The following is a 14252-nucleotide window of genomic DNA, read 5'->3' as shown; positions in this document are numbered from 1 at the left end:
CCCCCCCCCCAAAAAAAAAAAACAAAAAAAAAAACTTCAGCATTTAATCATCGATTTTAAAGCATGTAAATGATAAAAGTGTATGCAGTTTTTATACAACCAAGTCGCAAGGCTTAGAGCTTCGTCTTTTCATACTGGGTAGAAATGTCTAATAGCAATATTCCCGACTGCACTTGAAGGCGTCCATACCTGAAAACCTGTTGGATTCTCCCACAGCACCCTCCCGAGGACAGACTCCAACAAAACACTGAGAATTCAGGTGCCTTTGTTTCATGTGCACCAAATGTTCCCAAAATAAGCAAATAGTTTATGGCTTTTATAGAGATATCAAATCTGTGTGCAGGACAGAGCAGAATTATTCCATATACCATGTGTCTGTGCAGCAGGCTAAGGCAAAATTAGATTGTGCTCCTAGTGATTTAAATACAATGGTATGCTTATATGCTTAGGTTACTGAGTTTGTATCTAGGCCTACAATTTTCCTTTCGATTTTCATTTCGCTCATGACAACAGCCAAAGAAAGCTATTCTGAATTACTGGCAAAGAGGTTTACAACCTTGTATATTTTATTTTGCATTTCCTGTGAGTTTAACAGTGCCTCAACTTATTGTATTTTTTTCTGTAGCCATTCAGAGGTGGACATTCTGGTCTGTTCTGGATCTGCTGCACAATCCAATCATGCTTGAGGTTCAGGGCTGCATATTCTCTTTCAGGATTTTCTATTAGAGAGCAGAATTCATTGTTCAGTAAATTGTAGCAAGTTGTGCACGTCTTTAAGCAGCAAAGCAGCCCCAGATTATTACACTACCACCACCATGTTTGACTGGTGGTATGATGTCCTTTAAATGGACTGCTGCGATGGATGTAACGGGACGCAAGTTCAACTTTTGTCTAGCTAGTCCACAGAAGACAGGCCATCTGAGCCTTTGTGTTCTTTTTGGTCAGCAGTGGTTTTTCACCTTGGAACTTTCCAATGAAGCCATTTGTTGCCCAGTCTTTTTCTTAATATTGAATCATGAACTCTGACCTCAACTGAGACAAGTGAGACCTGCAGTTCTTTAGATTCTGCTCTGGGTTATTTTATGACCTCTGGATGAGATTTTGATGTTGATGCACTCTTGGAGTAATTTTGGTAGGTTCCACCATTTCTGGGAAGGTTCGCCACTATTCCAAGTTTTCTCCATTTGTGGCTCTCTTCGTGGTTGACTGGATCCCATACCATCATATATACCATAATTTAAAAAAGCCATATGATTCAATGGGTAGTAGAACCACCTTCAGTAGCAACAACACCAGTTCACTCAAAAAACCATCCTGACATCAGCTACAGATATGCAAATATGCAGGACAATGGAAAACTTTGCCTAAAACTGAAACAGAAAATAACTGCGTGGAAAAGGTGTCCAAAAAAGGCCAGGAAGCAGTGAGTCATGCCTCCATAATAAGCCTGACACATTTTCTGTACCACAAATATGTGTTAGGGCAGCAGTCTTGATTAGTGCAGCTTTAGAGTTAGCTGACAAGATAATACATTTTTAAAGCTACAGCTTTGAACAGAAGAACACCCATTGAGCATGCAGAGCACACATGTCCCTCGGCCATCAACAGACATGTTACAGATGTTTTCTCCAAACACCAAATAAAATAATTAGAAATAATAATAATATCAGAGATGTGCTTTTTTATAAGAAGATAAAAGTTTACCTTATTCTCATCCTGAGGGAGCTCCTGGTTGATAGCCACATTTGTGGAAAGAGATTGTGCCATTGGGTGTCACATAATATGCAACAGCAATGAGGAGCAAAACTCTGACGGCCACACCTATTGCCAGCATGACTCCAAAGGTTGTTCGAGCCCCTGTGGGAGATGGGAAATGTTGTTACATTGTCGCTTTCAGCTCATCTTCTCAGTCCTTCTGCTCTGTCTGTAATAAACTATCTTGTGTGGACTGAATCAGGGTGTTGTGTGCTCTGTGGTTGCTATTACTCCTTTGGGCCAAAGGTGCTACTGTGTAACGGGTACAATGAGGAGGAGAGAGAAGAAGTGAAGAGAGTGTGATGTAAACAGTTTGACGGACATTAAAGTGTGCCTAAAAATGAGCCATCGTCTCCAGTGTTATATATAAACACAACAAACTATACATCCTTAAAACAAACACCAAAACAATTAAAATCCCAGCACTGGTCCCATGACGACTACCCAATGGAGAATCACAGCACAAAATATTATGACAATAAAAAAAGTATAACGAAATAAGAAATGTTATGAATGTATCAGAATACAGAGATGCACAGAGAAAAACTTCAAGAAATTAAAATACAATTACAACTGCTGAAAAAGGTGATGAAAACTCACTGAGTACAGTCACACTATGTGACTTTGAGCGCATCATGGTTGGACCTTGTTCTCCTGGCCACAAGTTTAGTTTTGTTTCACACCAGATCTCAGCTCCATCATCATCTCCATGAGCAGTCAGAGTGAGGACAGATGACTTACTGACCGGAGATGGACTGGATTCATCAAATGTCTCAGAATTTAAGATCTTATTTCCTTTGTGCCAAAGCACAGAGAGATTTCTTGCTGGTGCAACATTAACAATGTCACACTCTATGGTAAACTGTTCACCTTCTTTCACTGTAGTTGAATTCTGTCTCAATGACACACTGTCTGGCATTTCTGCAAGTAAAAGAAATAAAACGAATTAATGTCATTCAGTGTTCAAATACTAAAATGGCTTTCTTGGAAATATATGAGAAAATTAAGGCTACTTACTATAAACAGTGACTGGTAACACTTTTTGACACTGATCACCATCATGGAGATTCACATAACACATTGCTTCTATCACCCACTCTGGCACAGAGTCAATTGTAAAGAGAAGAAAAGTGACACCCTGGGTAAGGCTCACTGGTCCATATGGAGACTCCCAGTCCATTCCTTCAGTCTGGTTAGATAGTGAGGTGCAGTTGGCTGATAAGGAGCCTCCAAATCTCACCACAACTACAGTGGGATTAATTTGTAATGGACAGGAGGCACTTGCAGGGTTTCCTAGAAAGATAAATGAAGACTTAAGTTAGGCAACATTTACTTTGATGTTCTACTAAGCATTATGGCCCTGCTGGTACTCAGACTTAGTTCAGGGGATGCTTAAAGGATGAGCCATTCAATATCAGAACACAAACACTGATATTTCAATACCTTTTCCCCAATCACACCATACCCAACACTACTTTCTTTCCTCTCATTCGACTTGCACTAACACTTGAACCTATTGTCATTCTAGTAAGAAAACATTCGACAACTAAAACAGTCATCCTCTTTAACGCCCCAGATGAAAAGCTTTAAAGGAGCCTTTTTTCATTTTCATGAATACAGCATATGTTGGTTTTAAAAACCTCTTAAAAAGACACTAAGCATCAAAGTACACTAGAATACAAGAATTTCCTTTGGACTGTGGATCAGACAGTATCTACAGTATTTTTATTTATTTTTTGACCAGAATACATCAATTTTAGAAGATTAAAACAATCTACTCATGACATCAAAAATATGCCCAATGAATTAGATGAACAATAATGAAAGCTGGTCTAATTAGTATAGCTCCATAAATCAAGTTTCAAGATGCTTTGTGGGATCATGCTTTGTTTCTCCTGTAGATGACAATGTGGTTTATAGGAAGGAGAAAAAAAGGCTGTTTAGTAGAAAAGAAAATATTTTATGAACAGAAGATTCTTGTTTGTCACTTGGTAACTCTGTCATGCCATTCAAGGAATAACAAGTTTAACAGGTTTCACAAGTATGCTGTATCATTTACAAGTTTCGCTTAACCTACAGAATCACACGAAAACTAAAATTAAACCCATCAAGCTAAATAAAGCAAATATCAAATATAAAAATACAAGGTCATAGACAGTATGGCAGTATTTTTATATGGTACATTAACAGAGCTGATATGAATTCTAAATTAACGGAGACATAATATGGTAACTTTATATCATAAAGAAACAAGCATGACAGAAAACAAACTCACCTGTACACGCGATTAAGAAGCCAAAGAAGAAGAAGAACCACATCATGGTTTCAGCATAGAGGGCAACACGCTCTCAAAGAAATGACAAATAAATTAGACCCGGCTGAATACACCTAGTTACACACCTGTGTTGCTCCTGCTGCTGTGCCCTGTGTAAATGGGACATATACCAGTCCACCATTTGAACTTAGTTATATACATTTATATTCAAGAGACCCCATTGATTCGTTTAGACAACATAGAATTTTCACTGTTACCGTTTCTTGTAAAATGCTTGTTTATTTTAATAATCTCACCATCCTTATAATTATCTGTATGTATACATTTGGACTGCTTTAAAATATAACTCATATATTATATGTAAGGGATAATTAAAAAAAATCATTGCATTCTACAGGGTGGGCCATTTATATGGATACACCGTAATAAAATGGGAATGGCTGGTGATATTAAAGTCCTGTTTGTGGCACAGTAGTATATGTGAGGGGGCAAACTCCTCAAGATGGGTGGTGACCATGGTGGCCATTTAGAAGTCGGCCATCTTGGATACAACTTTTGTTTTTTTAATAGGAAGAGGGCCATGTGACACATCAAACTTATTGGTAATGTCACAAGAAAAACAATGGTGTGCTTGGTTTCAATGTAACTTTATTCTTTCATGAGTTATTTACACGTTTCTGACCACTTATAAAATGTGTTCAATGTGCTGCCCATTGTGTTGGATTGTCAATGCAACCCTCTTCTCCCACTCTTCATACACTGATAGCAACACCGCAGGAGAAATGCCAGCACAGGCATCCAGTATCCGTAGTTTCAGGTGCTGCACATCTCGTATCTTCACACCATAGACAATTGCCTTCAGATGACCCCAAAGATAAAAGTCTAAGGGGGTCAGATCGGGAGACCTTGGGGGCCATTCAACTGGCCCACGACGACCAATCCACTTTCCAGGAAACTGTTCATCTAGGAATGCTCGGACCTGGCACCCATAATGTGGTGGTGCACCATCTTGCTGGAAAAACTCAGGGAACGTGCCAGCTTCAGTGCACAAAGAGGGAAACACATCATCATGTAGCAACTTCAAATATCCAGTGGCCTTGAGGTTTCCATTGATGAAGAATGGACCCACTATCGTTGTACCCCATATACCACACCAAACCATCACTTTTGTTGTTCCAGCAGTCTTGGAGGGATCCATCCAATGTGGGTTAGTGTCAGACCAATAGCGGTGGTTTTGTTTGTTAACTTCACCATTCACATAAAAGTTTGCCTCATCACTGAACAAAATCTTCTGCGTGAACTGAGGGTCCTGTTCCAATTTTTGTTTTGCCCATTCTGCAAATTCTGTGCGCCGATCTGGGTCATCCTCGCTGAGATGCTGCAGTAGCTGGAGTTTGTAAGGGTGCCATTTGTGAGTAGCTAATATCCGCCGAAGGGATGTTCGACTAATGCCACTCTCCAGTGACATGCGGCGAGTGCTACGCTGTGGGCTCTTGCTGAATGAAGCTAGGACAGCCACTGATGTTTCTTCATTAGTGACAGTTTTCTTGCGTCCACATTTTGGCAAATCCGACACTGAACCAGTTTCACGAAACTTAGCAAGCAGTTTGCTAACTGTAGCATGGGAGATGGGTGGTCTCGTAGGGTGTCTTGCATTGAAATCTGCTGCAATGACCCGGTTACTGCGTTCACCAGATATCAACACAATTTCGATCCGCTCCTCACGTGTTAACCTCTTCGATATGTCAATGGCTGTGAACAAAGAGAAAGTAAATAACTGATGAAAGAATAAAGTTATGTTGAAACCAAGCACACCATTGTTTTTCTTGTGACATTTGTTTGATGTGTCACATGGCCCTATTCCTATTGAAAAAACAAAAGTTGCATCCAAGATGGCCGACTTCTAAATGGCCACCATGGTCACCACCCATCTTGAGGAGTTTGCCCCCTCACATATACTACTGTGCCACAAACAGGACTTTAATATCACCAGCCATTCCCATTTTATTACGGTGTATCCATATAAATGGCCCACCCTGTATTTTGAAATTATCATTTAAAAACATTTTATAGTCTTCTTTTACACGGAGAGTCTCGCTACCTAACATGTTTGGGATCCACATATCAAAATATAAAAAAAGGTTATATATGGATTATATAAATACACTAAAGAATATTCTCAGTTTTATGTTTAAAGCAGCCACTATTAACCATGTGATTTACAACAGGCTAGCAGAGGAAGACTTCAAAAAGGATTTGATAGCGTATCCACGATGTGATCAAAACACATAAAATATCAGGTTATTTTATAAATAAGGGTAACAGGATGGACATGCTATGCTTTAGCATATTCATGAACCATTCTGAAAAATGGTGGAAAAAGGCTGATAAAAGAATGATATTAACGTTTTGCTCTTGTAGATGATGTTCTTAGAGATATGTGTGCTGGACAAAGCAGAGCTTTTCCATATGCCTTGTGCTGTGCTGCAGATTCAGGTAAAGCATAAATACTGTACTGCTATCCCTCTTTTACCACAAAAAAATATTACAGTTATGATTTAAATACAGTGGTATGCTTAGGGTTACTGAGTCTGTATTTAGGCATACAATTTTCTTTTTTAATTTTATTCATGCCAATAACCAAATAAAGCAGCCATTCTTAATTACTTGTAAAAAAGGTTTAAAACTACATATACAAAATTTTCCTTTCTTGAACTCCTCAGTTTTCTTTATTACACTATAATACTTGGATGTTTCCATGCATATAAATAGGCACAACATGTTTTAAAAAGCGACATTTTTAATAACAAAATACACTTTTGCCCCAGTCAGAAATATTTACAGCAGTATATACAAATGTGTTATAAAGTTCTCCTCAGCCTTCACACGAAGGACTTGAACTCCATTAACCCTTCAATAATTTGCATTACTAACCAGTGTGCAGTCCATTTTCAACACTAAATTATTCAGCCTTTACTTTTTCTCATAAATAAATATAAACTTTTGGATTTACATCAAATATTACCCTGAATATACAATTCATATAGACATTCAATATGATATGCATGGAAGAGTGAAGTTAAATAAGAAAACTGCGGTGTGCGCACTGCTGGCAGGACAGGTGATAAGTAAAAGCAGTTTATAAAAGCTTTGCATTTCCCGTGAGTTTAACAGTTTAAAGCACAGCAGTCTGAGATTCACAATGTCCTAAAGACGTGATAAATCCCATACAGTTCTGATCTGAAGTCTTAAGGTTAAAAGAAACATTAACATTAGTGAAACCATCCAAGCATCAGATATAAAAAATAAAATAGAAAAAATGTTCACCTTCGAGTTGGATTGCTCCTTCACTTCTTTCTATCCAGTGAAAACTGGTAAGAATCCAGTAGTATAGACAGACTTGTACATCTCAAGCCGAGGTTGCTCATTTGTGTAACTACACCAGGTGCAATAACAGTTACAAAGAGTAAAAGCTACAATTAAAAAAAAAAATCAAAAACCTGATTTAAATGTTTCTGATCCTCACTCTATTTTGTTGTTTCCTTAAAACCAAACTGCTTCCAGTGTGGCTACTATTTTCAGATCACTTAATGTAAATCACATTCTGACTGCTTTCTTTATAGGAAAAGGATGAAGCAAGGCCCCGAGAGATAAGTAAAAAAAAAAGCATTCAATGTGCTGTGTGGTGACTCCACACAGTCCTTATCTTAGATCAGCCTTTGGGCTGCGACTCGTGAGACACAGATCTAATTATCAGTGTTAATCATGGATATGAAGTCACGTCAGTTCGTCAGTGAAGCTGATATTTGCTCAAGCTTAGGATTCACAGTGAAATTACAGTTTTGTGAGTCGAATAGTGAGAACTGATCTTTCATGGAAGGATCTAAAAACAGCAGCCCCGATGGAAGTGGTGAACACGTTAACAAGCAGAGGACCTTAAAGAGACCCTGCCAAATTTAAATCAAGTATGGTTTGGGTTTTCTTTAAATGATTCAAATCAAGGAAATTTGTGATTGCACCTAGTATTACTGCCTTATGGATAACACACTTATAATTGCAGGTGTAGTCCCCACCTCTTTTTTTCCCACCAGAGAGGAAACAACATATTCACAGTTAGCTTAATCGGTTGAAATTCAGTTGTCATGTCAACAATATTTCATGGAAGAAAGTAAAAAAAAGTAATCAAAGCTGGGCTATCTAGGGCCTGATTTACTAGCAGTTTACACCACCTTTTGGCATCAAAAAGCTACTCAGGTGGAAGACAGGACTTATCCAGAGGAGAGCTCCATTATCACAAACTACTCTACAGTATAAACCTGAAATCTGTGTGGAAAAGATGACGCGTATGATGTGTAGAAAAACACTAGACTAGAACTCTTCACTCTGCATATTTAGAGCAGACTCAGTGAAGAGTTTCAGCACAAACCCAAAGCACTGCACACAGCTGTGTGCCTACAATGTAACAACTATGTGAAAAACGGTAGAATTTAAAGTTCACTGGAGAATAAGTGAGGAAGAGAGATGGCACCAGTGTTAAAGAGAGACTGTTTCTATCAAACAGGAAAGCATGGAAAACAAAGAAGACACATCCAGGGAGGAGAGAGCTGTAAGCAGCATGTTATGGTTATAGTTGAATAATTTAAACTTGCCACTTTGGTGATATAGCCTTAAAAACAAATAACTCTAAAGGCTGTGTGCCTGTGATCGATGCGCTAATTATACAAATAGGACTACACCTCTGATTATAATGTAAGGGGAAATCTATGTGAGAATAACAGGGTGATTGACGTTTGGAGGACAGAATAGTCTTTCTCTGTATTTGGCTCGGTATTCAGACTTAAAAAACAACAACAACAACAATAAAAAACAAAACAAAACAAAACAAGAAAAACCTGTTAACCCTGGTGGCAGAGAGATGCAGACCGTTCAGACTGCTCAGCAGTCTATTCTGTGCTATATACAGATGTACTGCTTTGATAGTCGGGTCATTGGGAACTGCAGGTCACCATTGCTGTGAGCTACATTCCCATTGTGCATGCTGAATTTAGGGTTTTTAAGGCTGTAGCGGCGCATCTTGGTGTTCTTGTAGTAGATTGAGTAGATGAAGATGAAGATGGTGGAGATAGCTACCACAGTGACAGCCACAAATCCAGCGATGAGAGGGAGGTAGTCCTCTGCAATATAGACAGTGAAACGGGAAACAATGCAAGGGTGTTCATTTCCTATGTGCAACAATACAAATGTAAACTTTTTACTCTATAATTTAAGGGGGTCAACAAATAAACATGCAAAATTAAAAAGTGCAAATAAAAATAAAGATTGATAGCTTCTAATCTATTTTTAAAAATGACCCAGTATTGAGGCAGGAAGATCAATTGCAAAGTAGTAGTACCCCTTAAGTTTCTACGTGAGAGGCCATAGGTTATATTTATAGAGAAATTTGCGCAGGTACTCCAGCTTCCTCCCACAGCCCAGAAACACTAACTGCAGAAACATGCAGTTAGTGTGGTTAGGTTAACTGGTGATTCTAAATTGTCCATTTTATGATTTATATTTCCTTAAAATTGGCAACTGTCCATAGGTGTGAATGTGGGTATGAATGGTTGTCTGTCTCCCTGTGTTAGTCCTGTGACAAACTGGTGATCTATCCAGGGTCTTCGAAGTCTCCTGCACTATGTGAGGTGGGAAATTACTATTCAAAGTAATGTTTTCTGAAACTGAACGAAAACTAACATAGGGCGTCATAGAGTCACTGAGTACTTTATTAGGAACTCCAAACTTATTGTGGTTAGATCCTGTATTTGCTCATAGCCTCAAATTTTCATGGCGGATCTCTCCAACATATTTAAAAGATAAGAGAGATAAGATAAGATTATTAGTCCCACATGTGGGAAATTTGTTGTGTCACAGCAAAACATGGACAGTGCAAAGTTATAGCAGCAAATTGAAATTTTTTAAATTCCTGCAGATATTTTAGCTACACATTTACCACTCTACCACCTCCCGAAGCTGTTGTTTTTGGAGCATGAAGGGACCCTCATAGTCATCAATTATACTTAAATATACAGTCATGGTAAAAAGAAAGCTGTAGGGTTTTACATATCATATCACCTTGACTTTACAAGGTCTTAAAACGAATTAAACCCGAGATGAACACCAGCATCATTATTTATTCAACAAAAACCAAGTACCTATGATGGTTCAGTAGCTTGGACAACCACTTTTAGCAGCAATAACTTAAATAATTGTTTGCAAGTGATTTGGGGGGAATTCTCGCCCACTCTTCTTTCTCATGAAGAAATCTGAGAACTTAAAGAGAGTGTATTTTCTTTTTACCATGACTGTAAGACAGACATATTCCATGGGTTTTAAAAAGAAACCATTTCAGAAGTATCTTCAATATTTATATCTTTATATTTATATCTCAGTTGGTAGTTTCAAGTCTTTTTTAAAACAGCATGAGGTTCATTTTGTAAATTACGCTCCCATAAAATCTGAAATGTTGCAGGGCACAACTATTTGTTGACTTACAAGCCACTGCCATGTACAGTTTCATCTGTTTCACAGTCAGATCTCCTACTGTTAGGGAAACAGTGCATGGCTTTAAGAATTGTCCCTAGCTTCTCTAGTCTGCATGTTGAAGGATTCATGGACAAGATACCGAACCTGTGTTAGCCCAGATGCTTTCATTGTTGTTATGATCCTTGGTCTTGAACCCAAAATTGTGAGTTATTTGCGCTTATTATTTGGTGTTAGTTTTTTTTATATATTATTTTGTGGTATTTCATAGTTCATTAGTTCATAGTATGTTAGAATCTTGTATGTATGTTAGTCAGGGACTTCCTTTTTTTATTTTATTAACTGTTTGTCTTCAGTATCTTGTTTTTATTTTTACTTCCGCTGTCTGGTTGGCCTTGATTATCTTCACCTATTTCTTGTTACCTGGTTGTTTCAATTGCCCTCACGAACCCTCTGTGGTTCTCATCTAAAGAGTTGTGTCTTTTTGTTTGTCCTTTGTTGAATTGTACTGTGTTCTGTGTGATTGTGCTCATTGTTTATCTGTAGTTTTCTCTGTGCTTTCTGCACCTTTGTAGTTTTGGACTCTGGTTTTACCACAGTTTTGAATTTTCAGCCATATTCCTTTTGGATCTGTTACACTCCAAAATATGACAGACATGAATGTGTGTGTGATTGGGTGACTTGTAGTAAAGGTTCTCAAATAGAGCAATACATAAGTACCATTTACATGGAAAATGCCATATTGGCCATGTCCATCTTTTATAAACAGTCTAGGACAGCCTTATATTTATGCTTTTTGCAGAATTTAAGTTTTATGTTTCTGCAGAAACATGTACTACAGAAATACATTACCTTTTAGAATCACTTTAACCTCATATGATGCAGAGCCAACGTCATTGCTGGCAGTGCAGTTGTAGATGCCAGGCCCATACACAGTGAGGTTTCCTTTAGACACATTCACATGAGACTCTGGGTTGTAGTCCCACTTGATCTTTGGGGTTGGGTTACCATCTGCTTCACAAACAAGCTCCTCAGGGTAGCCTCTGAACACCGGGATTTCTTTTGGAAGCTTTGTGGTATTAATTTTGGGCTTATCTGTTGTGACAAAGAGGTAAATACAGTAATGTCAAGACAATGAACATTCAAACAATACCATAAAAAACAAACAATGTGTTACAATTTGAATAGTATATTTTCAAACCCATCTGTACACCTCTGAGATGAATCCAATTGAGAATATAAGAATAAATAGCATGAAAAAATTTAGAAATTGGGTATTCAGAGCAAAAGATCCAAAGTGGAACTTTTTGTTCAAATTGTGTACTTTTAAATATCTTTACCTCTTTATTTGAATATTTCACAACATTTAACATAAACACTTAAAAAACAGTATATGTTCAACATAACAAACGGAATGGTAGATTCCTCTTAATTGGGAAAAGTGAATATGAAAATGGGATCTTACAGAGGACAGTGATCTTAAGGGTGCTGGATGTTGTATTTTGAGGGGTGTTTGATCCCATGTTTAACAGAGCCTCACATCTGAACTCCGCTCCGCTGTCGTTCCTTTGCAGATTGACATTAATCGTGGCAGAAACATTTACCGTGGATCTGACATCACTGAATTTGCAGGTTTTGTTGTTTTCAAGCTGACAGCCAGTTTCTTTCAGTTTGTCTGACAGAAAATAAGAAAACAAAAAGAAAAATCTGACATTTCCACCTGATTGCATATGAGTCGGAGACATAACAGAAATGAAGCATGACTTGCAGTACCGTGAAAAAGTCTCAAGCAACACCTTATTTCTTTATATTTTGCCTGACTTTCTTGTAATATTTTAAAATGATCTCGAACAATAGTTCTCCACACTTTCTGGAGGTCTTTCCAAGGTTTTTCTTTGGATATTGGCTATTTTTTTCACTTATTTTCAGTCCACTCCTACCTAACCATTTTCAGAGGAATTTTTTCTTTGCTTGCTAAATGTCTTAATACTTAACTCAAGTAATGAACCAGTGTTGTGTCTATACATAACAGAAAACATTGCAAGAATCAAGCATCCTGTTGCAAACACAAATTTTGTTTTATTTTTATTTCATAAAAATGCCAAAGATAACACAGTTTTACAGGCATGAAATTGAATTGCTGCATCAATCAGGTAATTCCCAGGGAACCACTATCTTGAGACTTTGGCGTATTCTATGGTGTGCTGTGTCTCTTTAAAGAAATGTAAGGAAACACTGGACCAGTGGAGGACAACATGCAAAAAAAGCTGCTAAATTAAAGCAACTGAACTGAAAATCAGTGGCAACAGGTCTTATGGATTGATGAATTGAATTGAGAAATTTTGGGTTCAAATCTTCATCTATATACATGGAGAAGGTCAGGAGAGATGTACAGCAGTAAGTGTCCACATCTCAGCCAGTGATGTTTGGAATCTTGTCAAAATTGATAGAATTATGAACACAGAAGAGTACTTCAGAAGAGCTGCTTCATTTTTCAGTATGACAATGATCCCAAACACACTGCCAACACAATAAAAGCATACCTGGATAGAAAAACAAACAAACAATGAAACTGTCATGGATTGGCCTCCCCAGAACCCGGACCTCAACATTATCAAAGCAGTGTGGGATCTTGACAAAGAACAGAACAAAAGGCGACTAATATTAAAAAAAGTGCTTTGAATGTCTTTCAAGAAGCCTGGAGATCTATTTCTCAAGACTATTTAAAGAAACTACAAGCTTCCCCAAGCCAGTTTGGGTTGTACTGAAAAATTAAAGTGGTCCTAACAAATATGGATAAAATAATTAAACTTGGAATTGTATAAACTCAGTTTTTGCCTTATATCTTGCATTTTCACGTTCGTCTGTACCCATTTCTCACTTCCCCAACATAATACAGACAAAGAAATCTGGAGTAAGCTATAACATTTACAAAAAAAGTTCTTCACCTTGATTTTTGTACCACAAAACAGTGAGGTTTTGTTCCGGTGCAACGTTGACAATGTCACATCGCAGCTGGAACTCTTTGCCCTCTTCCACGGACGTAAAGTCATCCACGTGATCGATGGAAACACTGACTGGTTTTTCTACAGTAAAGAGTTGTTGGGAGAGGAAATCACAGTAACAGAAAGAAAGCACAGTAACACAAGCTGACATTCAAGTTTGAAGGCGGTAAAAGTGTAAAGAGTGCATTTCGATGATTTATTGCATTTTCATAGTTTTGGAAGTATTGGAGTGCAAACTAGCGTTACCACCCAGTCATCATTGGTGTTAGCAAACCAAGTCATATTATCAGATTCTACGCCCTCCCAGTACATTCTCTAGACATTTGTGGAGATGGTGGATGTTGAACTGCATGTTGCACCCTGCTTCTGTATTCAGTCACCATTGGGTTTGGAGTTATTTCAAGTGGGCATTCTTGCTTAGCACATGCAGAAAGATGGGTGGGAGTGAGAAATGTTATTTCAGTCCAAGTCAACATTCCTCCATTATATATAATAATGCAAGATTTCCACATCTAGCGCTGTAGTGAAATAGCAATGAAAGGAAAGCTCTTTAAGCTGTTCCTGTGTAGGCAACAGGAAAGGACTCAGGAAGGATACACCCCTCCCACAGGGAAGTCTGCACTTGCTGCCCACCATTCTTTGAGGTGGACTATACCAACAACACATTTCAGTTAAATGCGTCACATTCAACTCAGTTC

At 38.0% G+C, this 14252-nt stretch overlaps 1 protein-coding gene and 1 long non-coding RNA gene across 2 annotated transcripts in view; both read right to left on the bottom strand.

Moving 5' to 3' along the window:
- Nucleotides 1-126: 126 nt before the first annotated feature.
- Nucleotides 127-3254, bottom strand: LOC134625503 (uncharacterized). Its single transcript, XR_010573644.1, has 4 exons — nucleotides 2773-3254; nucleotides 2356-2676; nucleotides 1705-1857; nucleotides 127-719 (listed from the first exon to the last, which is right to left on the bottom strand). It is a non-coding gene; the product is annotated as an uncharacterized LOC134625503 (long non-coding RNA).
- Nucleotides 3255-6809: 3555 nt separating this feature from the next.
- The window catches only part of LOC134626353 (hemicentin-1-like), a 32045-nt gene continuing 24602 nt past the window's right edge, over nucleotides 6810-14252 (bottom strand). Inside the window, exons 11-14 of the mRNA XM_063472092.1 lie at nucleotides 13498-13635; nucleotides 12015-12224; nucleotides 11402-11644; nucleotides 6810-9204 (exon numbers count right to left, since the gene is read on the bottom strand). Coding sequence (XP_063328162.1) covers nucleotides 8984-9204; nucleotides 11402-11644; nucleotides 12015-12224; nucleotides 13498-13635 — 812 coding nt within the window. The 3' untranslated portion in view covers nucleotides 6810-8983. The remainder of the gene's footprint in view (nucleotides 9205-11401; nucleotides 11645-12014; nucleotides 12225-13497; nucleotides 13636-14252) is intronic.

This window comes from Pelmatolapia mariae, linkage group LG4 (genome assembly GCF_036321145.2).
Source record: "Pelmatolapia mariae isolate MD_Pm_ZW linkage group LG4, Pm_UMD_F_2, whole genome shotgun sequence".
NCBI classification, from domain to species: domain Eukaryota; kingdom Metazoa; phylum Chordata; class Actinopteri; order Cichliformes; family Cichlidae; genus Pelmatolapia; species Pelmatolapia mariae.
Note: the sequence above shows the minus strand (reverse complement) of the source record. Positions and strands in the feature narration are given on the sequence as shown.